General features: G+C 36.8%; 1 protein-coding gene across 1 annotated transcript; it reads left to right on the top strand.

Moving 5' to 3' along the window:
• Positions 1–5,068: 5,068 nt before the first annotated feature.
• On the top strand, positions 5,069–23,384 carry CUNH11orf58 (chromosome unknown C11orf58 homolog). Its single transcript, XM_032427197.1, has 5 exons — positions 5,069–5,292; positions 10,963–11,046; positions 13,801–13,861; positions 15,578–15,687; positions 16,433–23,384. Exons 1-5 carry the CDS (start codon positions 5,230–5,232, stop codon positions 16,661–16,663), a joined length of 549 nt encoding a protein of 182 aa, XP_032283088.1. The 5' UTR covers positions 5,069–5,229; the 3' UTR covers positions 16,664–23,384.
• The last annotated feature ends 245 nt before the right edge of the window (positions 23,385–23,629 follow it).

Genomic DNA, 23,629 nt, shown 5'->3' with positions numbered 1-23,629 from the left:
AACAAGAAAGTAATTTTGGAGAATAAACTAAAATGTTCTCAAATTCCACTCCCCCTCCCAAAAAAGGTATCACCATTGTTTTAAAGTCACAAACTCTTTTTGACAACAACTATTGGAATATTGCTGCTTTTTGTATCTAAAGGCCTTATGACCAGATTAGAGAGACACAGCAACAATTTTATTGAAGCAATTTTATAAGCAAATACATTTTCATTTCCCTTTTCATTCTCTATTCTTTTAAGTTTCTAGGTATATGTAAAAGAATCAACCCAATATTTATGTCACCATATTTTAAATTACAGTAGCAATGTAGTAAATGTGCATGTTCCATGGACAGAATGGGAATTGATCTCATCATCATCAACCATCATCAATCACAAATACTTATTTTTTTATACCTTGTCTTCAGGATTTATGTTAGGCCCTACAGTTCTCTTTATATGATGCCTTTAAAATCAGGTTTAAGATAAATTTCATCTCTTAGTCTCCCAATTAAACAATGCATTCTTCAAATATTTTTCTTTTGGATTCAGTGATACTTAACTCTCTTTGTTCTGCATCTATCTTTTAATCTCAGGCTCTTCCTACCCTTAAGTGTTCTTTTCTTTTTTTTCCTTTTCCAAGGACCTCTCTTCTGTGTGATCACTCAGTAAGCTCAGTCACTCTCCTAGTTTACCCATCATCTCTACATTGGGGATTTCCAAATTTATGGCTCTCCCCTAACTTTGAAGCCTGTATTTCTAACTGCCTACTAGATAGTTCCACTTAGTACCCCACTAATACCTTAAATTTAACATGTCTAAAATAAAAAATTCATTATCTTACCATGTAAACCTGCTCCTCTCTGACAACATCCATTCATATAGTACAACAAAAATTTATTGAGTCATGGTTCATAAACAAGTCATGGTGCTAAGCTTAGATTCTACTCAAAAGATTCTTAGTCTAGAATAGCCAGCAAGACTTGTATCTTTGTTCATACCTCTATTATAGCACAAAAATTTTATTTTAACTAGCAACGACAGACTAACCAAGATAAATAAAAGGTAGCAGTGGAAAATAAGATTAGAGTGGATGATTGAGGTCAGAATATAGACCCTCAATTGTAGGCTAATTATATCAACTTTATCAACTTAATTCTGTACAAAATGGGAAACTAGGCCGTTTTTGAGCAGGAGAGTCTCTACATTCCATTTTCAGATGATGAGTCTGGCTATGATATGTAAAATGGATTTAACTGGGGAACTATTAGAGCATGGGAAAAGGTTACTATAAATCTATGAAACAGGATTTGAACCTGAACACACACAGTGAGAGATTCAAACCCAAGGCTTTGACCAGCCTATAGAGTTTTGTCTCAGAATATACTTCTGTGTTTATCCGGTTTCAGTTTCACAAGACACTAACCAGTCCTGAATGCCCCACCCTGCTTCCACAGTTTTTTAGGATCTAGCTCAAAAACTTTCAGGGAACAATTTCCCCCTTTCCCTCAGCTAAAATGAACTGCTTCCATAGCATTTTATCTGTAACTTCCTGGTGCCATTTAGTCATTCCTCCCCCACCAAGCTATAAAATCCTCGAGGTAAGGGATTATACATTATTTATTCTGGTTTTCTTCAAATTTAGCACACTGCCTGACACATACTAAGCTCCCTATATAAATGTTGAGTTATATTGGCACAGTGGAAAATGCACAGGTTTTTGGAGTTAGACAGACTTAAGGACTAAATTGCAGATTAGCCATTCACTCATTAGCTATATGATCATGAGCAAGCATTTAACTTTTCTTAAGCTTCATCATGTATAAAATAAAAATCCTCGCAAATTGTTGTGAAGCTTTGAGAAGCATCTAGCAATGTACAGGTGCATAGTGGATATTCAATAAATAGTAGTTATAACTATGGCTCCAGGAGTTTTTTGTTGTTTTTTTTTTTTAGTCTCAGATAAAATAGTAGCAAGTTTTTCGTACAGATCATATTCATCAGAGTTTTTATGTCTTCTTTAGGTTTGTTAACTATGTTCTGTTATGACTGCTCTTGGTTGAAGGAAAATTAATGTACACACTCAACAAACAATTATGAATGCCTACTACATGCTAAAGCATTGGGTATATAAAAATGAAGAAGGCATGGTCAGGAAAGTATTTCAAAGTGCTATTAGGAACAGGACCTCCTCTCCTTGTCTTTACTATCCAATAAAGAAGGCTATTGCTGAGTTTCTAGGACTTATATGAGGTACCACTCTGTTACATTATATAATTTCATACTTCATTAATTAAAAAAACTTATGTTTTTTGAACATAAGGTCTGTGGCACATTGTTGATACAGAAACAAAAAATTAAGACGGACAGTTGTTGGAGTGCCTGGGTGGCTCAGTCGGTTAAGCTGTTAAGCATCTGACTCTTGATTTCAGCTCAGGTCATGATCTTAGGGTTGTGAGATCAAGCCCCGCATGGGGCTCCACGCTGGAGCCTACTTAAGATTCTCTCTCGAGGCGCCTGGGTAGCTCAGTCGTTGAGTGTCTGCCTTCGGATCAGGTCATGATCCCGGGGTCCTGCGATCGAGCCCCACATCGGGCTCTCTGCTCAGCGAGAAGCCTACTTCTCCCTCTCCCACTCCCCCTGCTTGTGTTCCCCCTCTCACGGTCTCTCTCTCTGTCAAATTAATAAAGAAAATCTTAAAAAAAAAAAAATTCTCTCTCTCCCTCTGCCCCACACCCCTGCCCCCCAAAACGGAACAGTTGCACTGAGTACCTTCTCCTTGTTTTACAAAACAAGGAGGAAGAGTATTACTGAGTTTCTGTGCCATATATGAATTTCTATTGCACTATAATTCCATCCTTACCTATACAGACTTCTGTAATGAAACTGCGTAAAACCTGATAAAATGATCCAGTCTTTTTTATTTCCTACGTTACTTTTTGGCTTGTGGTCTTTTTTTTTTTTTTTTTTTTTTTATTTATTTGTGAGAGAGAGAATGAGAGACAGAGAGCATGAGAGGGAAGAGGGTCAGAGGGAGAAGCAGACTCCCTGCTGAGCAGGGAGCCCGATGCGGGACTCGATCCCGGGACTCCAGGATCATGACCTGAGCCGAAGGCAGTCGCTTAACCAACTGAGCCACCCAGGCGCCCATGGCTTGTGGTCTTGATTTATAACTTGAAGATTTAGTCATCCAGGTGCCAACAATCTGGTAAAGAAATAGAAGGCAGGTTGCAAGCTCATTAAACTCTTCTGGACCTTCACCAATTTAAGTTAGAGCTATTTAGTAACTACTAACCTTATTGATAGTCCTTTTTTATTTCTGAATTCTTTTAGCAGTTCAAAATTACCCATTCAGCCACCTCATTTATTTATTTATTAATAAAGCTAAGTTCTAAATTGTATATATTTATAGTCTGTCAAACCCTTTGGATGTGAACTGTAGTTCATCCTAGAAAATTCTGTAACTTAACTGTAATTTCATTGTAATTATAGTTATAGAATCTTTGTAGAATCAGTTAATATGCAAAATATTTTAATTCATAGTGAACAGCAAGTAACCACTTCTCCAAAATACTTCTCCTCATAGGTTTGCTCTTCTCCTCTTCCACTTGTTTTATTCTTACCACAGAACTAATTGATTAAGGTGCCCTTGGTTATAAAATATGACCCTATCTGAGATTTTTTTCATATAATCCTAATTCACATTGTCATTCCTTTGCTTCCAAAATAAAGGAGAATTTGGATATATGACTGCATAAATTAAAGAACTATCTTCCACTAGTCACAGTTCTGTAAATGGTACAAAGATCATCTGAAATCTAGTACAGTAATATTATTTCTACAGAGGCAGTGAAAGCTACAATAATTGCTAAATTCAGAAGCTGCTAGTTAAGCAGTTTCACAGGCTCCTCTCATCACCAAAATGCACACTAGATCTGTATTGTCATACCATTTACTGATTTTTGCTTAAAAAAAAATAAATTTTTGATCAAGGTCAGAAAGGTTCAGAATAAATAAAGACGAGGATCCTGGCAGAATGTTAAGGTTCAAGGCACACAGGTTTAGGCCAGGTTAAAAAAATCAGACACCTTAATACTGCATGAATGTATCTCCAATATCTGAATAAAACCTTTAGATACAGCACTTTCTGAGTAGACAAGTGGCTGCTGGGGGTGGGGTGGGGGGAATGGGGAAGGACTACTCAAGGGGGACTGACCTTTTTGGGGTGATGAAAATGTCTTGGAACTAGATAGAGCCGATGGTTGCACACACTGTGAATGTACCAAATGCCACTTAATTGTACACCTTAAAGTGGTTAATTTTACATTATGTGGATTTCACATCAATTCAACAAAAACAAACTTTTTAAAGGAAAATTGAAAGATACAGGATCTTCTGGTAGAAAGGGACTTTACCTCGTGAAGGCCCCAAAAGTACAATACCAGCAGGGAGGTCGGTTAGGGTCACTCCCACTTCACAAAAAGCTGTGTGAACAGTTTACAGAATTCCCTCAGGCGGACCCTAGTTTCAGTAATAGCCAATTAACCGGCACCATCTTGAACTCATTTCGGTGAGAATGAGAAAGCGGCAAAATATTCATCAGAATCTTCTAAAGAGCCGCACCGCCGGTCATCTAGAAATCCCTTAGGAGCAACAGAGAACACGAGGGTGGAATCAGTAGAAGCCATATTTTTTTAAAAGGTTTTTGTCGCGGGGGACGGTACCAGTAAGGATTCAATCATCTTCAAACATTATATTTAAACCTAGGTGCTTAACTATGACAGATGCTTCTGTCAGTCGCGCAGCATCTGAGAACGAAATGCTTCTTTCTGTGGCGACGAAGCCTCTAAGCCGCTTTCTGTGGCGACGAAGCTTTGAACAAACGCCCACCGCCATACCCATCCGCGGGAAAGCTCCCTCCACCAGCCGAAGAAGGCGGAACTTCAGAGGGCACTCCCGCCACACAGCGCGATCGGCGCCGCTGAGCTTCCTGGGAATTGTAGTTTTAGTTTCCCCATCCATCCCTTTTGTTCAGACGGGTATGGAGTGAACCAGAAAACTACAACTGCCAGAGTGCTCCGTAAGGGCGAGTAGCCGCGGCGGTGACGACTGTGGCGGAGAAGGCCTGGAGGGGCTCTGCGTTCTGGAGTGGCGCTGCTTGGGCGGGTGGCAGGTTGCAGGCTGCTGGCGCCGCTGCTGAGGAGAACGGAGAGTGGGTTCGGCGTTTCCCGTCGGGGTCCCAGCAACGATGAGTGCTGCCAGGGAGTCCCATCCGCACGGGGTGAAGCGTTCAGCCTCCCCAGACGACGATGTAAATAACAATGGCGGAGTGGATGAGGGTTGAGGCCTACTAAAGGCTGGGGTAGGCCGGGAAGGGTGGTTTAGGAAGGAGGAAGCGCCCGAGGTGGCCCGAAGAGGGAGGGCCGAGGTGCGGGAACCAGACGAATGACTGGGAAATGTCTCCTTTCTTTACTTAGGGTCTGAAGGTTTGAAGAGGTTTACATCCTAAGAGCCAGAGACCTGCGTAGGAAGGGGGTTGGAGGAAGGAAGTCCTGAGAGGGTCGGGAAGCGTATTTCGGGGCTGATGAAGCTTCATTGTCGGGCCTTTCTACTTAGGATAGGGATGGCAAGATCCTTCCTGTTGGAGGTTTAAAATGCTCCTGTGACAATGTCAAGATGTTGGTGCACGTTTGGACAGATTTTTCCGGCCGGAATTATTTTCACAGTGTACTATTAAGGGTAAACCGAGAACAGTATTGAACCGAAAATTGTACCAGGGGAGGCATTTCGTACTGACGCGTGGTGATGAGGTCTAAGATGTTGAGACCTAGAAGCCCATTTTGATTTCAGCTACCTTCCTCCTCTTTCCCCCACCCCAAGCTTGTCGGCTTAAATAGCAAACCATTCATTCCTTAAAGTAATCCATTAAATATTTACTGCTATGCTAGGTGTTAGGAATTCAAAGATGAGTAAGTACGGTACTTATCTTAGGTCTTTTTGTATATTTGTCCTAGCTCTTAGCGCAGTGTCATGGAGACTGCAGTAAACGGAAAACTAGGTCCTTCATACAATGGATAAACGCCACGGAAACGTTGATTGAGAAATTTTGGGGACGGGTAGGTGGGGGCATGGAGAGGTCATCTTTAAGGATGATAAAAGAACATCTGTTTTTCTTTCAGTTATTGTTTAAAGCACTATTAATTTCTGAATATGTAGAGTTCTTTATAGTGCAGTTCAGTGCCTTTCATAATACCTTACTTTGTGAACCGTTAAAAGCTCACTAAAGACTACTAGTGCTTAAGTTGTATAAGACCCACCCCTCTTTGGATGGGTGGTGGGGTTAGGAAAGGAATACCAAGATTTTTAAATTGAATTTAACTCTGCAGAAAGAATAGTAATCAGGAAAGATTTGGGAATGAATAATTATATAGTGAGATTTTTGGTGCCCTCTGTTCTTCCCTGCTACTGGCTCTTAGATCTTTTCTTGTTAATATGGTAATCCAGTACTTGTTAGGCATTTATCTAAGGCATTTGAGTAACCTGGGTGCCATTTTAAAAGCTATTACATTGTTTTCCTCCTGGTAGTTAACTGTGACGATTCCTAGAATGTGAGGCATCTGTTTTGCTAGACTTAGAAATATCTTTTAGCTTGACAGAAAACTCTTGATGTTAGGTAATTTAACAGAGTTAAAGGGATTAAGTAATTAACTCTACAGCTTCTGTTGGGATCAGTTTAAGATGACCTTTAAGACCTTTTCCAATCTTATAAGCATTCTCTTTTGAAAGAGATGGTTATAGTTGCAATTCAAGATCAGGTCCTGCAACTTTAACATACTATCTAAAAATGATTATGTTGCTAATTTAAAGTGCAATAGAGTAACTTGTCTTTTGATAGTGATTTTTTTTAAGTCAGTTAAATGTGACTATTACTTTTACTGGTAATTGGGAGTTATCTTTACTTGTTTTAAAAACATTTTTAAATACTATATACAAAATTTAAAAATGTTTTTGAAATACACATCTAAATTGTAGAAAATCAATTAATTATAATTGAAGTTGTAATTGGTCATCAATTTCTAATGAACATACACTGCATGTAAAGGATAATCGGTTTTTTTGCCTACTGATCTCACATATTAAATGGGGATAACAAAGCATTTTGAAAGATGTTAGAAGTAGGGGACACCCGGGTGGCTCAATCGATTAAGCGTCTGCCTTCAGCTCAGGTCATGATCCCAGGGTCCTGGGGTGGAGCCCCACGTCAGGCTTCCCTGCTCATAGGGAGTCTGCTTCTCCCTCTGCTCCTCCCCCCGTTTGTGCACTCTCTCTCTCTCTCTCTCTCTCTCAAATAAATACTTTTAAAAAGAAAGAAAGATGTTAAAAGTAGATATTAAACATGGAATCCAGCTTTAAAAAAATGCTGACGGTGTTAGAAGTAAATTCTAAGAGTTACTAAGGTATGTATTCAGGAGGAGGTAAATTGACTACAATTCTATAGTAAAAGGTATTAAGGGTAACTTAAAAATGGTCTCATTGGTTTGACTGGAGTGGAGAAATGAAAGCTATTTTTTAGAGAGTAGGAGGTGAGGAGAAGTTAATTTTAGTAACTGGTGGAGACCCTCTAAGAATGTATCAGGCACCCATGTGCTTTTGAGAATGCAGCACTTGGGCTGTTGTATGCTAAGGTCTTTGAAAGAAGAACCAGAAGGACTTCATGATTGGAAAAAATACTAGGATTAGATATGGTAAATGATAGGATTATTTATGTAAAGACATTGGAAGATATTTGCTCTTTTAATAGAGAGTTTGGGAAAGTTGGCTTTTAGACATTTTGTTTTTAACTTGATTCCATAACTTTTATAACTGTGATTCATAAACTACTTTCAGATATTCTGTCTCATTTGGTCATGTACAGTATGATGTGGAAAGAGCAGAGAACTTAAGGCAAGAGGATCAGAGTAAGTCACTTAAACTTTTAAGTGACTTTGCCTCAGTGTTCTTATTTATTAACTGGACTCTTGAGAGAACATATATGAGCAGTCATTTGTAAGTTGTAAAACACTGCAATTCTTAGGTGTTGTTATTTTTAAGATAGTCTTTTAAAGAAGCTACTCTGTGTAGATTAGGAATGAAAACTAAGAAGTTAAATGCCCTGTTCAGGCTCAGAGAGCAAGTGATTTAGTGAGAATCAGAACTTGACCTTCACTAGTACTTTATTTTTTTTTATTTCTTAACTATGTTCAGCCAGAAATAGTTAAGTACTAACTGGCATATTAAAAAAAAACAACAAAACAAAAACAAAAAAATAGATATTGAGTTGTCAGATGGAAAGAAGTGGAGATTTGGAAGTTAGGTAGCTAAAATCATGAAAGCATATAAGCTTCCCACCAAAAAGAATTTAGAAGAACCACAAGTAAGTGTCCATTGTTGTACAGCTACTTAATTTTTTAAAATTTATTTTTATTTAAATTCAGTTGATTAACATATAGTGTATTATTAGTTTCAGAAGTAGAGTTCAGTGATTCATCAGTTGTATATAACACCCAGTGCTCATTACATCAAGGGCCCTCCTAAATGCCCATCACCCAGTTATCCCACTTCCCCACTCCCCTCCCCTCCAGCAACCCTCAGTTTGTTTCCTATAGTTAAGAGTCTCTTATGGTCGGTCTCCCTCTCTGATTTCATCTTACTTTATTTTTTCCTCCCTTCCTCTATGATCCTCTCTTTTGTTTCTTTTTTTTTTTTTTTTTTTTCTCTCTTTTGTTTCTTAAATTCCACATATAAGTGAAATCATATGATAATTCTTTCTCTGATTGACTTATTTCACTTAGCATAATACTCTCTGGTTCCATCCACGTCGTTGCAAATGGGAAGATTTTTTTTTTGATGGCTAATATTCCAGATACAAATACTTTTAACACTCATATCCCTAGAGAAATGGTCACCATTGTTTTTTGTATTTTCTAAGTCTTCTACAGATAATTTCCAAAAGAATAAAAATAGTGAAAAACAATTTTACTGAAAATTTTAATGTGAATCTAATCATAGTAAACCCAAATTTCTATTACATGGCTTCCTGATTTTCATGACATACATACCCAAAATGGTTAGCATCCTCTGAATACAGTTAACTGCTTGTCAATTGTGTGTAAAACTGGAACATATAATTCCAGATTACAGATAATTTCTAATAGATTTTAGCTTTATCATTATTTGTAGTTCCAGCATTTGCATCATCAAAATATAATATGAAGAATTTAAACCTTAGTGCTCATAATTTTGTGTTGAAATGGGGTTTTCATCTTTGCTCCATAATTGCAAAACATTTTCATTTTTAGATTATAAACTCAATTAGAATGATCAATCCAATGAATGTTTTCTTTCTACATTCCTTCCAGTCACCTTTGTATATACATCTGCCTTTAGCACTTGTCCAGTTTCAAATCCTATCAAGTAAATATTGGCGTACAAATATAAAAGATGAAGCAGTCACACATTTTTTTTAGAAAAACAGGATGGTCCAGGCTCTTACAAGATGAAGTCTCCCTGTTGAATGACTTTCTAGATGAGCGTGCCATATTTTTTCTTGTCTTTTTTTTTTTTTTCTTCTTTGTCTCCTTGATCCCTGGGTTGGAGAAAAGTCATAGTGTTTCAACATCCAAAAATTCAGTCTAAGATTTTTGCGTATACAATTAATTTTGCCATTATCATTAGTTTAGGGTACACTACCTATCATTTTGCATTCACCTTATTCATCTAATAATTGTTAAATGACTTTTGTCAGTTTCTGGTTTTTACCCGGTTACCATTATGGGTAGAAATGAAAAATTCTGGACTCTTAATTGTGTCCATGAAAGCTAGAAGCATACAATGGAGGAGTGACGTCTTCTTGAAAGATGATGCACTGCCTTGGACAACAGGTTGAGAAAACTCATGTACCATTTTTCTGTTCCCTTATTTTAGTCATTTTTAGCATAGTTGGCAATAACTAATAAATCATAATGAAATATTTCCTACATTTGTTTCAGGATGTAGGGAAAAATATCACTAGGACTCCATAATATTTCTTAGATTTGTAAAAGGGCTCAATTGATAATTACAAGGTAGAATGAGTTTTACTCTTTTTTAAAATAAGTTTTCTCCTCTTTCTGTTTTCTCTTCAGAAGACCTTTAAGAAAGAATAAGTCTTAACATATCAATCCTTAAAAATAACTAGAACTGCACAAAAAAGAAACTGAAAACCTAAAATTTGGTCCATTTTGTGTTCCATGGTCCTTTATCACTAAAGCCAGACTAACTTTTAAGTAACAACTGTGGCAGCCTCTGGAATCCTAGGTACTCTCGGGCCTTGCAAGGCTCTAGGATAGTAGGTCTCAAAAGTGTGGTCCTCACATCAACATCAACAGCATCATCATCACTTAGGAATTTGTTAGAAATGAAACCCTTGAACCCACCCCAGACTTACTGGATCTGAAACTCTTGGGGTGTAGCCTAGCAGTTTGGGTTTTAACACACCCTCCAGGTGATTCTGATAAGTGCAAACTTTAGAATCAAAGCTCTGGCTGCAGAAGAAATAAAGGATTCTGCCTTGAGGTAACAGAAAAGGAGTATAATTGAGTATAATGTATATGCTTAATTACTTAAACAAAATCAGTGAGCCCTGTTTATGGTTAAAAATGACGGAGGGGGGTGCCTGGGTGGCTCAGTTGGTTAAGCGACTGCCTTCGGCTCAGGTCATGATCCTGGAGGCCCGGGATCGAGTCCCGCATCGGGCTCCCTGCTCAGCGGGGAGTCTGCTTCTCCCTCTGACCCTCCCCCCTCTCGTGCTCTCTCTTTCTCATTCTCTCTCTCAAATAAATAAATAAAATCTTTAAAAAAAAAAAAAATGACAGAGGAAAAAAACCTTGGGAGTTATGGGTAGATTTTAAATTTTTAAATATTTATTATGCAAAAAAACCTAATTGGCCAATTTCTTTTGCAGCTTGGATCTAGCAATTGGGAAGCAGCAGACTTAGGTAATGAAGAAAGAAAACAAAAGTTCCTGAGACTTATGGGTGCAGGAAAGGTAAGCATCAAACAGTATGTGTTTTTTAAGTCTTTTCTGTGAAAATAATATCCTTATTTTGTCTGTTGAGTGAGCCAGACTGAATATACTGGATCCCATTTTCCTGTTCTGCTTGGGAAATACAGCTGACCTAACCAAGCACATAAAATGTATACTATTATTTCTGAACCACTTCTGGGATTCTTAGTGCCACTGGGCAGTAAGGTTTAGAGACCGAATAGAGAGAAACCTTGGCTTGAGGAGACTCCTAGGGAGGAAAGTTTATGATTTGCTATCTGTGAGCTTAATGATTTAATAGAAGTTCTTTTCTGGGCAGACCAAATTGGTAGGCCTTTCATATTTTATAGCTCCCTCTAGCCCTTGAAGTAGTAGCCAAGCCTTTATCAAAAACTTAATTTTTAAAATGTTCAATATATTTTGAAATCCTTTTCAGTTTGATTAACGTAGTAGAAGATAGAAAATATAGGTGCCAGGAAGACTTCACCTATTGGGGAAAAACCCTTCTTGTTCCTAGCAATAATTTTTACATGCAAATACAGTTATCTCTAGATACTTACTTTGTGTAGGCAAGTCAATTTATTTTCCTAACATTGTCCCCAAAATTTATTTATTTATTTATTTTTAAAAGATTTTATTTATTTATTTAATTGACCGAGAAAGAGAGACACGTGACAGGGAACACAAGCAGGGGCAGTGGGAGAGGGAGAAGCAGGCTCCCCGCTGAGCAGGGAGCCCGACATGGGGCTTGATCCCAGGACCCCGGGATCGTGACCTGAGCTGAAGGCAGTCGCTTAACCAATTGAGCCACCCAGGCGCCCCTGTCCCAAAAATTTACAAACAAAATGTAGATAAAAAAGAAAACTTTTTTTCTCTTTTAAGCTCCTCAAAATTAAATTCTGCCCTTTGTTTTTGTTATTCATATGGGGATTCATTCATTCATTTTACCAACAATTATTGACTATCTGCAAGATGCCAGGGACCATGCTAGGTCCTGGGGGGTCACATAGATCTTTAACACATGTTTGGAGCCATCATGTAATAGAGGAAACCAGATAATTTAGAATTATAATTGCTATGAAAGAACTGTGCACATAGTGCTGTGGAATCAAGAGACAAGGGTAGCTAACTCTGCCTTAGTGGTACAGGAAAGCGTCCCTGAAATAGAATTGGTGAAACAAAGAGGACTTAGCCAGACTAGAACAATGGGGTTCAGGGTAGGGAGAGATCGTGCAACATAGTAAGACCTGTATAAGGATGCATTTTTATAATATCTTTTTAATCCAGATTTCCCAATAATTTTGTGATTTATCATAGAAAGTAGTCTGAAGTTTATCTTGATTCATGCAAATAAAATATTTGCTAAGAATATATGAAGTAAATAATAATTTAGGGGACATGCTCAACCTAGTAGAATGAAAACTCTTTGAGTACTTAGGAAGAATACCCTAACATAAAGTATATGAAATTTGGCTACCAGTTTTATATACCAGATACATAGTCAAATGTATCTCATTAAAACTGCGGGGAAGAAAGAACAGATGGAACAGTTTTTTAAAAATTGACTGCAAATATATGAGCTGTTTAGCATACGTTAAATTCCTTCCTAGCAAGGCCAAGATTATAGCTTTGATCTTAAATATAGGCTGTTTAGATTTATTCTGTTTTGTGACAACGAAGTATATTCCTAACCCTAGCCAGCTACCCTGAGTATTTTACTGGTCACAGGGAGGACCAGCTAGGAGAAATTATGAATAGACTAGTGCGCTACTGTCATCATTCTCAGATAACTTAATGTATTATACATTTTCAAATCTTGATAATGTAGTGTCTTCTGCAATCTAATGAAGCAGCATACTGAGTCATTGATTTGCTTCTGTAATAATGGCATGTAAGGCAGTTAAGTATTAATGCTTGAAGCCTTTCAGTAATGTCTTGTAATATGGAAAATATGTCTGTCATCCTTTCACAATAGGAAGATTTGTTATGTCCTATATCTTCACAGGTGATTGGTTAAGATTTGCAAAGTCACATTTAATCTCTCCTTCACTGTGTTTTAGTGAAGAATTTCTTTACCTTATGAAACTAAATATGAACCATAAGGAGTGGATTGTAACTGATAATTGAGAGTAATTATGTAGCCTGATCAATTAGTAACATTGAAGCAGGATTTATTTGTATGTTTTAGAGTAGAATTAGATTGCTTTAAATTCTGTTCTTTTTGACAGTTTAAGATTGGGTATTTATTGTAGTCAGTAATGAGCTGGCTATTTGTTAAAGATCTGTCACTGTTCATTATAAGTCTATTCATTTTTATCTAGCTAAATAATTTCATTTGCTTTCTTTCTATGAAGTGTGCCTGAGGCATCAGAAAGAGGAGGTGGGAAAGTTAAAGCAACTCATTTAATTGGCCTTTTAGGAAAGAAAATGTTTATATTGATGCAGTTTTTTAGTTATCCCATTTAAAATTCCAGGCTGACCTCTGCATACTCTCCCCTCCCTTTCTCTGCTCTGTGCATTTGTTTTAATGGCACTTACAACTTTCTACCGTACTATAATTTACTTACTGATTTCATTTCCCCTCCTCATCCCTACCTTTGCTAGAATGTAAGTTCCATAAAGACAAGGATCTCAATTTAGTTCTTTTTCTTCACTGTATCCCAGAAGCCTGGAATAATGTTGGGCACATAGTAGACACTCAGTAATTACTTTAAGTTAGTGGTCTCAAATTCTAATATATTTTCTACTTTCTTACAGAAAGAACACACTGGTCGTCTTGTCATAGGAGACCACAAATCGACATCTCACTTCCGAACAGGTAAGAAAGTAAAATATTTAAGAGGTGGTGCTAGATTTGGAATATGAAATACTCGTATGTATTTCAGGATATTCTCTGTATAATTGTGTTAATGATTAAAATATTAGATCTGGAAATGTATATGTAAACGTGTATATGTAACAATCAGCATATACTTTAATTTTTTAAAGATTTGAGATTGTATATCAATGATACTCTAACCAAGGAACTGACCTTTTACTGTCTTCGTTTTTACGGATTCCTAACATATTTATTGTAGTGAGGTTTTATGTCTCATCTTGCCAACTGTTACATAGTATGTGTTTATGAATTTTTTACATAATAAATTATTTAACATACAGTGTTATTGTTGGTATATTAAACTGGTTTTGAATTTATTCACTAAGTTTTGTTTTGAAATCCTTAATAAAGAATATAAACTTGTTGCAAAGCCTGAAGAAATGAACTTAATTTTAGAGGAAAAACTTAAAATAAAAACTAAAAACGAAGAGTTTGGATTTGAATTCAGGCTGCTGAAAAATGAAATTTTCTCCTATATAAAATTGACACTAATCTTGGACATTATTAATAACAGGGCATAATGACCTGGATCATACTTAACAATGAATTAAATTATTTAAATTAACTTTATACTGACCTAGAATATGTAGCACATTTCAGAAATTAACAGGTCTTTTATTTTTCCAAATAATTATTTCAAATTGATTTGCATTGTTAGAAAAAGAATTTCTGAGGCAAAAAGAATACTGAGCTTTGTGGAATGGAAAAATATTTACTGCGTTTATTCTTTTAAAACTGTGGACTTTATGAATAAAAATAATGCAAGCACCACCATTTGTGATTAAAATGAAATTCCTCTTATTTCTTATATTTACAAATTAAAATGGCATACTCAGCTTTTTCTTTTTTTTTTTTTAAAGATTTATGTATTAGTGTGGGAGCACTTGCAAGCAGGGGGAGGGCGAGGGGGAGAGAGAGAATCTCAAGCAAACTTCCCGCTGAGCAGGGCACCCAACTCAGGGCTTGATCTCAGGACCCTGAGATCATGACCTGAGCTGAAATCAAGAGTCGATGCTCACCTGAGTGAGCCACCCAGGCAACCCCTCAGAAAGCTTTGATGGTATTAGTAATGTTCTAGTTCTAAATAAGTTTATGTTGTTTCATTAAACTAGTATGTAAGAAAGGCATGAAATAGAGCCATTATTTATTTAGCCATTCTCTGAACAGAATTGCCTGCCTTTTCATTATATATCTGTTAAAAGACAGAAACTTGTTTGTTGCTGGTGTTTTAAATGTGAGAGAAAACTCACTTTCAGGGGAACAGTTATTTATTAGACTATAAATAAGCTAAAATATTTAAGGCCCAAAGTTCTTAGTTATTAATATTTATAATATTTGAACTTCAGGCAGTTCTGAGACTTGTCTAGTTTTAACTTATCACATAGAAAAATAGAAGTTCTTCATCTTTTATAAACACTTTTGTAGTTCAGAGGGTGGTTACTAGAGAAGTAATCATAAATACATCCTTCAATTTTTTAATATCTGTTAGGTAACCACCTACTGTATAGAGGAAACCCATCCACAAAATGCGTTACAAAATTAGTCACAGAGAAATCAGCCCTGAATATAATAGCATTTGTAATATGGGTTTTTTTGTGTAATCAAATGTTTTTATTAATTTGACTGAAACATAACCAAAGTACACTGGACATGCAGGGGAAGAAGACAAGAAAATTAATGAAGAACTGGAGTCTCAATATCAGCAAAGTATGGACAGTAAATTATCAGGAAGATATCGACGACATTGTGGACTTGGCTTCAGTGAGGTAGTAATTAACATTTTCATTAAATGGGAAGATAATTTCTAAATTGATATCCTTTATTTCTGTTAGATTAGCAATCAAGAATCCTATGTAGAAAGCTTTCTTTTTACAGTTACTTAATTTTCTATATGCCCAATAGGTCTTTGTAGATAATGAGAAAAGATATTTTTGAGTTTTACAAATGTTTTCTGATAGAAGCTTAATGTAAATTCTGCTCAGATAATCATTATGGCACATCTTTAATAAGCATGAGCAACATACACGTTAAAGGAAATATTTCATGTAAATACTAGTTTAGGATCTTCCTCAGTTTTCCCAGTGACCTCTTTTCATATTATAAGTGCTGGTTAACTACTCCAAAGTAATATGATATGTAAAACATTGATAACTTTTCCATATTTCCATGGGTCAATAGTTAATTTGCCTTATTTACTTTAAAAAAAAAAAATACTGTTTCTTTCAGGAAGATGTGGTAGTTTTCCAACAAGGGGGAGGGGAGTCAAGTGAGTGGTCTTCAGAGCTGTTTCTTAAAACAAAATACTACTTAAATCCTAATGGGTAAAATACATGGGGATTCCGGAGTCCTCGGGTCTTCCTTTGGCAGCCTCTGATCATAATACAGTCTTAAAACTTGATGTTAATGGCTCAGGGAGTGGGTTTTTTGAGACTGTCACAAAAATTAGTGTCTTTCCCAGTTTTTGTACTGGGTAATTGTATTTAAGAAGAGCCTGTTGGTTGATGTTTGTAGGTAGAAGATCATGATGGAGAAGGTGATGTGGCTGGAGATGATGATGATGATGATGATTCACCTGATCCTGAAAGTCCAGATGACTCTGAAAGTGATTCAGAGTCAGAGAAAGAAGAGTCTGCTGAAGAACTCCAAGCTACTGAGCACCCTGATGAAGTGGAGGATCCCAAAAACAAAAAAGATGCAAAAAGCAACTATAAAATGATGTTTGTTAAATCCAGTGGTTCATAACTCCCAAACACTTAGTCTTTGTATTAAAAGTAAGCCTTATTGTTATAATGCACAGTGGAGGACTGCTTATAGAGCACAGACCTTTGTATTATAATTTTTAAAAAGGCCCTTTTAAATAATTACAAAGAGTGTTTGCTTTCAGATGCCATGGATTACACTTTTATGGGCATGACTATAACCATTTTTGTAAAGAGTAAGAGTTGTATAAAATAAGAAATAAATACAATACTCAATTTCCTTTCATAGTAGCATCATCAAACTCTAATCTCACCTTTTTTACCCCTTCAGATAGTTATGGAAGAGACACTTTTTTGTGGTAGCTGTTTCATCTTTTTTGTTCCTTTAATATTTTTCTCTTATAAGAAGTTTAATCTGATACTGTGATGTGTTCATGAAAAATATTCAGTTATTATACTTTGTTGTAGTAGAACTATTCATCATGGATATTTCTGCTGCCAGTAACTATCTAAATTGTTTGCAAAAGATTAGGTACTTAGTGTACTCTTACTGATTCAGCTCTACTCTTTTGGACCAAAGCAACATGAGAGCAAATACTTTCACACCTGTTAGGATGGAGTTGCAACTGTCATACATTTGGAATGTTATGATCCCAAGCAGTCTTTATATAATTTGAATTACATTGTCTGTTTGATTTTTGATAAAATTTGGCCAATTTTTACAGAAGAAATTATTTCTCTGATCATTTGGTCCTATCTAGGAATATGTAAAACTGGAATTTTTTTTTTAAGGTAATATGTGACCAAAGTTAATTTTCTTCCTAAGGCCTAAATAAAGAAAAAGCAGTTTCCCATATTTGGTTTGTGATACCTTTATCCTCATTATCTAAAATGAGGAATAGCCTTATTGAAAAAGAAGCTGAAACAAACGCTCTTCATTTTATCCCAATGCTGTTATCTTGATTATTGAATTACTGGAAAGTAGTATTGCTTTCTGATTTTATTGCTGCTTCTGTGGGAGTGAGATTAGAATCCTCTGACTGGTGATGTGGTTGATATGTACAGCACATTAACAAACTGCATCATGGGCTGGTCCATGATCTTTGAATATTTGGGTTCAAAAGGTTTCTAAGTAACATGTTCAAAGGCTTGAGTCAAACCTGTTTGTTTGCTGAATTTTTATATTCTAGATACTTAAGTATGTGTTTGATGTGTTGAACTTAAAAAACAAATTCCTATGTCACTTTGAAATTTAAAACGTTAGGAGTGTAGCAACTAGAACAGGTGATAATCTGGTTTATGCAATCCATTCATAGATTAGACCCCCCAACGTTTGGGGTTTGATTTTTCTTATTTCTTATATTGTTTTATAATAGGTGCTACCTTACATAGTAAAATGTCGAGTCAGTGGGTAGTAGACAGGATATACGACCTTTAATAGGTACTTGGTTTGAGTATGTTTGGCTTTATTCAAATTTCAATTGGCCACAGATTTTTAAATATCTAGTTTCTAGGGTTGCCTATTACAACTAAATTAAATAGTAAACGAAGGCTGATTTATGTTTAAGAATGGAAGTGGGAGAGATCAGTATTACATTTTAAAAAGTATTTTCATTAGTTTATTGTTGAAACATGCTAGGTTGTTGATAAGTGTTGGTTCTTAATATGTAAGAAGAGCCTTCTAAAATAACTACACCGGAAGACCTTCTTCTTCATGTCCAAATAGAGAAATTCTTATTCCAACTAATTCATATATTATTGGACCATTTACATAATTCAGGGTTGGAATAAATTTAGGTCTGTTGGTCCATGTGGCCTAGTGTCCCAGCACCACATTAAACATCAAGGCTATCTTTTAAGCATGAATATCAGGGTTGTGTTTTTTTTCTTACCAAATTTAGGGAAAAAACAGGAAGACAAATGCTTTGCCATCTTGATATCCCTATTAAAGAATCAGGTGGGAAAATACAAATTATTTTTGTGCAGTGAAAGACTATTCAGTCAAAAGTTTAATGGCAAATTTGCCTTATCACTGATAATTTCTTACGTGAAAGGCACTTCTCCCAAGTGTTTACCTATGCCAATGACTTAACAGTCTTTTTATTGAAAAGTTTTTTAGGAACACAGTTTCCAGTTTTTTGTGTAATAGGTAAAAGTCCTCAAATCTGTAATTTTTTTAAACCTGGGAGAAATGGAGTTACAGAAGAAAGTTTGAAATTACTGTTTTTCTGATTAAACAGCAGTTTGAGATCAGAAAGATAGGTCACATTCTTCAAGGAAATTTTCAACTGCTTGGTTGACTTCAATGACTGCTTCTTAGAGGGCTTTGGTTCCATTACATTGTCTCCACGACAGCCACATCCTAGATACTTCCAATATCCAAAACAACTTGACCTCTGAAATTGCTAATTTAGAAATTACCTCTGACCATGACAGTTCTATTCCTTTACACATGTTCAAATTAGGTCATTGTCAGTCTGTTTTCACCTGCTTCACAAGCCCGGTCTAGATTATTAATACTTCTATCAATTCAGTATCACTGTTGTCAGTGTCCTAAATAATCTTCTTCAGTCATACCTTCCTGGAAAATCCCATCCCTAGATGTATGTATCCAATCCTCTATGGATTATTTCTGGAGAAGACCCAGTATTGCTAAAAATTAATGTTAACTGGCCTCAACACTGCATGTTATCAATACTGTTTTGTCTAGTCAACTCTTCTCCCATTTTCTTAACAATTGTTTAAAGCCTCTATTCATAAACTTGTAACCCTCCTTCATTCTTAACTTGGCCTTGCTTTCTAGCTTACATAAGAAATAGATTTTATCAGGCAGAAATTCCTTCAACTTCTGCCTTCTAAATTCACAACCATGGAGAAGTTCCCCACTGCTTTAGATCACAGCCCAGCTCTATCACCATAGTGAAGAAGCTGAGTGACCTTGGGCATAACTAGATCTCTTTGGGTCTTCTTTCCTTGTCTGTAAAATGAGGATAGCAATAGCAACTACCTTGTATGTTTACTGTGAGAATTTGATAAAGCAGATTAAAAGCTTTTCACACTAGTAGGTATTCAGTGCTCAATAAATACTAGCTATAGTTAATCCTTTGCGTCTTATGAACCTAGTGCTTTTGATTATCTTCGAGTCTTCAACCTCTCAATCTGTTGACCCTTTTCTGTCAACATTTGTACCCCCAGTATTTCACATCTTAAAAATAATTGTTCCTAGATAATATATACTTCAGCTGTTGTCATCCTACCTCATGCCTTCCACATCCAGTTTTAATAACTTGCTTCTATTACTGCTTCACTGCCATCCCCTCCCTCTTCATTTCAGAATGGTTTCTACCCAACCTTGACAGAACTGCTTTGGAAACTACTTTTATCAAATCGGTGATGAGATCTCATTTTCCTAAAACATAATTTTTAGTTAATTTCTTGCTTGACCTGTTAGCACTTGGCATTGTTAACCAGCATTCTTCAGATGAATATCCACTCTTGGGGTACATGAAGGGATTCAACAGAATTTCTGTACATCCACATGTTCTTGTTCCTAAATTGATCTTCCTGAAAACTACCTCTCCTTTCATGGTAGACTTTCTTGGTAAAGGAAAGAAAGGCAATACCTCTTCATCCCAAACCTCACAGTGATTTATCTTCCGAGTGGGTGAAGTCTGTCAAGGCTCCAAAAGGGACAATTTGAAATGTTGATATTGAGGCTTGAATGCAAGTCAGGTGGTTTCCAGTTCTATGCCTTTAATAAAAAATCGGTAGAGAAAGTGAATTGTCAGCTAATTTATTAGGGATACACTCTGGTGAAAGATCACTATGATGTTTGGCCTAGATGTCAAGAGTTGAGAGGATTGAGTGAAGTTATTACCAACTCTTCATATGAGCAAGGTTTCTCAGTGCTTTCACCTATAAAAATAGAAAATAGGAATTTTCTCCTTCAGGAATTCCAAGTTATGTGCATGTTCCATCTATCTACATGTCATTTTTATTTTTAAACCCTATTTTCTATTCCCCTCATTGTGATTTGAGCACTGTATATTCTGTCATTCCAATTTTATATTCATTTTTGTGAATTTTTTTTCCTGAGTTCTGCCAGCTCACATTTCATTCTTTGTTGTTTGACCATATCCTCTTGTATTTCTGATGCCTGCTCTTATAGAGATGAATCTTCCATTAAGATATTAAGGTTATCATGAAATGTTTGATCATAATTCTCAACTACTTTGAGGCAATATTTTTTTGGTGTTCTTTATGTAATGTCTATTTTTCTTGATCTTTTCCTCTATTGTAATATCCTCATACAAAGCCTGTGCTAGTTCCTTGTTGCTGTTTTTTATCAACTACAAATATTTACTGAGCACCTACTGTGTATCAGGCACAGTTCTAGCCACTGGGAGTACAGCAATGAACAAAAATGTTTAATGCTTTAATGAGGCTTACATTCTGGTAGAGGGGTGACACACAAACATATATCAGATGAGATAAATATTAAGAAAATGGTAAAGGGATGCAGTGTAAGTAACTGAATAAGCTAGGGGCCACAGAGAGTTGTGAGATGATTCAAAGAGATCGCAGTAAGGAATAAGATCATTAGGGCCATAATATGAACTTTGGATTTTATGCTGAGAAGAGAGATTGGAGAGAGTTTATTGATTAGAGTGACATGATCTAATGTAGCTTAGGCAGCTGTGTTTGAAAAAATTACTATTGAGAGTCAAATGTCAAAATGGAGAGCACAGTTATGAAATTATTGCAATATTCTAGGTGAGCACAGGAATGTGTATTAGGCTGTAATGGTGGAAGTAATGAAAAATTGATTCTGGATGCATTTTGAAGGTAGAACCACTAGTATTTGCCAGAAGACTGGACTAGCATGTGAGAGAGGAGTCAAAAATGAGTTCCCATTTACCTATATGAGGAAAACTGATGACTCATTTTAAATTAAGCTCTTCCCAGGTATTTGCAGGATTTTCATATTGAGGAGGGAACAAGCTAACAGATTTTTTAGCGTGATCCAGAGTTATGTGTGTGAACCCTTCTAGCCCTGCCAATGAAGATCATATGCTACAGTAAAGGGCTCTTTACATGCAGGGTCTTCCTCTCTTCCCTGCCCCTCTCACAGACTGGTCCTGCAAATAGCCTCCCCTTAGAGAAGACACTAGCTAGGTTTTTCAGCTACTACAGAAGCAAGCATTCTCCTGTACTCTTCATTTGATATTCACTACTTTTTCAATTCTTTTAACCATTTGAGAGTTACAAGTTTCAGATGTCTCCTAGGTTTGTTGAAGCTGGAGTTTGTAGTTCCAGTTCTCATTTTCCTCATTGCTTTTGGGTGATTTCCAAAAGAAGAGAGAAGTGACTTCACTCTTCTGTCTCCAAACTGGAAGTAAGTCCACTTTAACTTATCACCCAAATTATTACTGCTTAAACCCCCACTAGTTTGATTTCTGAACTTAGCTCCCCAGCCCACTCTCAGAAAACATTCCACAATTAGTTCTGGCACAGGATAAACCAAAGGAACATCTGTATGCTCCCCTCAAGGTATGCCCCCCCACGGCTACCAAACAGTGCCTTCCCTCTTCTCTCCGTCTCCCCAAACTGCTGTTCACTGCCCTCAAAGCTGCTTCAAGGAGCCTAATTTCGCCCTACTGAACACAGTGCCTCTTGTGCTTTACCAGTACTAAGATGTTGTCTCCGCAGCTGAATTCAAATGGAGTCATTCAGCCTGCCACTCTTCAAATTACGTGAAGCCATTTCCAAAAGGATTCTTATATGAGAAATAAAACCATCAGTCCTGAAAACTGAGGCTTACAGTTAATGTAATAAACATGAAACTTAGCTTTGAGCTTCCACACAGGAAGGCTTTCCTTTCAAAGCCAGAGGAAGACACAACTCATTATATAACACATGGTCTCTAGTTAAACTGGTTATGTGCTTTCTTTTATAAAGCAGACTACTGGCATTAAGTTCTAAGTGGAACTTACCATGTGGGTCTTTCTTGTCTGGAGTATTATCCTTAGACCAGTGGTTCTGAACCAGGAGGGCCTTTCACCTCCCAAGGAACATTTGGCAATGTGAAGATACTCATTTGTTGCTGCTGGGAGGTGCTACTGCTATTTAGTGGGTAGAGACTAGGGGTGCTGCTACACATCCTATAATGCACAGGACAGACCCCCACAACAAAGAATCATCTGGTCCCAAATGTCAGTGTTGAGCCTGAGAAATGCCACCCTTAAGCCCAGGTAAGATGGGCTCCTACCTTGGGGCCCATGCCTTAAAGGGCCCTGCATATCACAAATACACACATTTATCAAAGAGCAAGTAGGTACCTTTATCGCTCAGAATCTGCCACTCAGGGCTGGCATAGCACAGCCTAAAACCTTAAACATTTATAGCACAGCTTAAAACCTTAAACATTTAACCTTGTGACCAGAAAAATCCTCCACATATTTTGCCCTTTGTCCTTGAAACAAAAGGTGACTATGTCCAAATTACATGATGGTTTGTGAGTTTTGCCACTGCTAATGTCAGAGACAGACACTGCTTCAGAGTATGGGAGAATTTGAGTGGCAAGAGCATTTCAGTAAGAGACTAATTGATTTGTCAAATCCTTCTTACACAGATGTAATTCTTGCATAATGCAGTATTGTTTCCTAGCAGGGAAATAAGAGTAAAAAGAGCCAGCATTCATACAATCATACATCCCTTAAAGAGAGAAAATAGAATATGAGCAAAATAAATTTATTTTAAAGGGATGAAAGAATCTTCCCAAACTAACCAAAGATATCCACTCACAGACTTGAAATCTCTAAATTCCGAAGTGGATAAAGACAAACTCACATCTAGACATATTCTAGTAAAAGTGCTGTGAACTGGGCGCCTGGGTGGCTCAGATGGTTGAGTGTCTGCCTTCAGCTCAGGTCATGATGCCAGGGTCCTGGGATTGAGCCCCACATTGGGCTCCCCTACTTCTCCCTCTCCCACTCCCCCTGCTTGTTCT

This window comes from Phoca vitulina, unplaced genomic scaffold (assembly GCF_004348235.1).
Source record: "Phoca vitulina isolate PV1807 unplaced genomic scaffold, GSC_HSeal_1.0 scaffold36, whole genome shotgun sequence".
Lineage (NCBI taxonomy): Eukaryota > Metazoa > Chordata > Mammalia > Carnivora > Phocidae > Phoca > Phoca vitulina.
This window is presented reverse-complemented; position numbering and strand designations above follow the sequence as displayed.

Bases quoted from the DNA above. Each gene is read 5' to 3' on its own strand.
- CUNH11orf58 (XM_032427197.1), top strand. From the start codon at position 5,230: ATGAGTGCTGCCAGGGAGTCCCATCCGCACGGGGTGAAGCGTTCAGCC. The intron at 13,862-15,577 runs GTAAGAAAGTAA...CTGGACATGCAG, and splicing joins GACATCTCACTTCCGAACAG to GGGAAGAAGACAAGAAAATT. The intron at 15,688-16,432 runs GTAGTAATTAAC...TGATGTTTGTAG, and splicing joins GTGGACTTGGCTTCAGTGAG to GTAGAAGATCATGATGGAGA.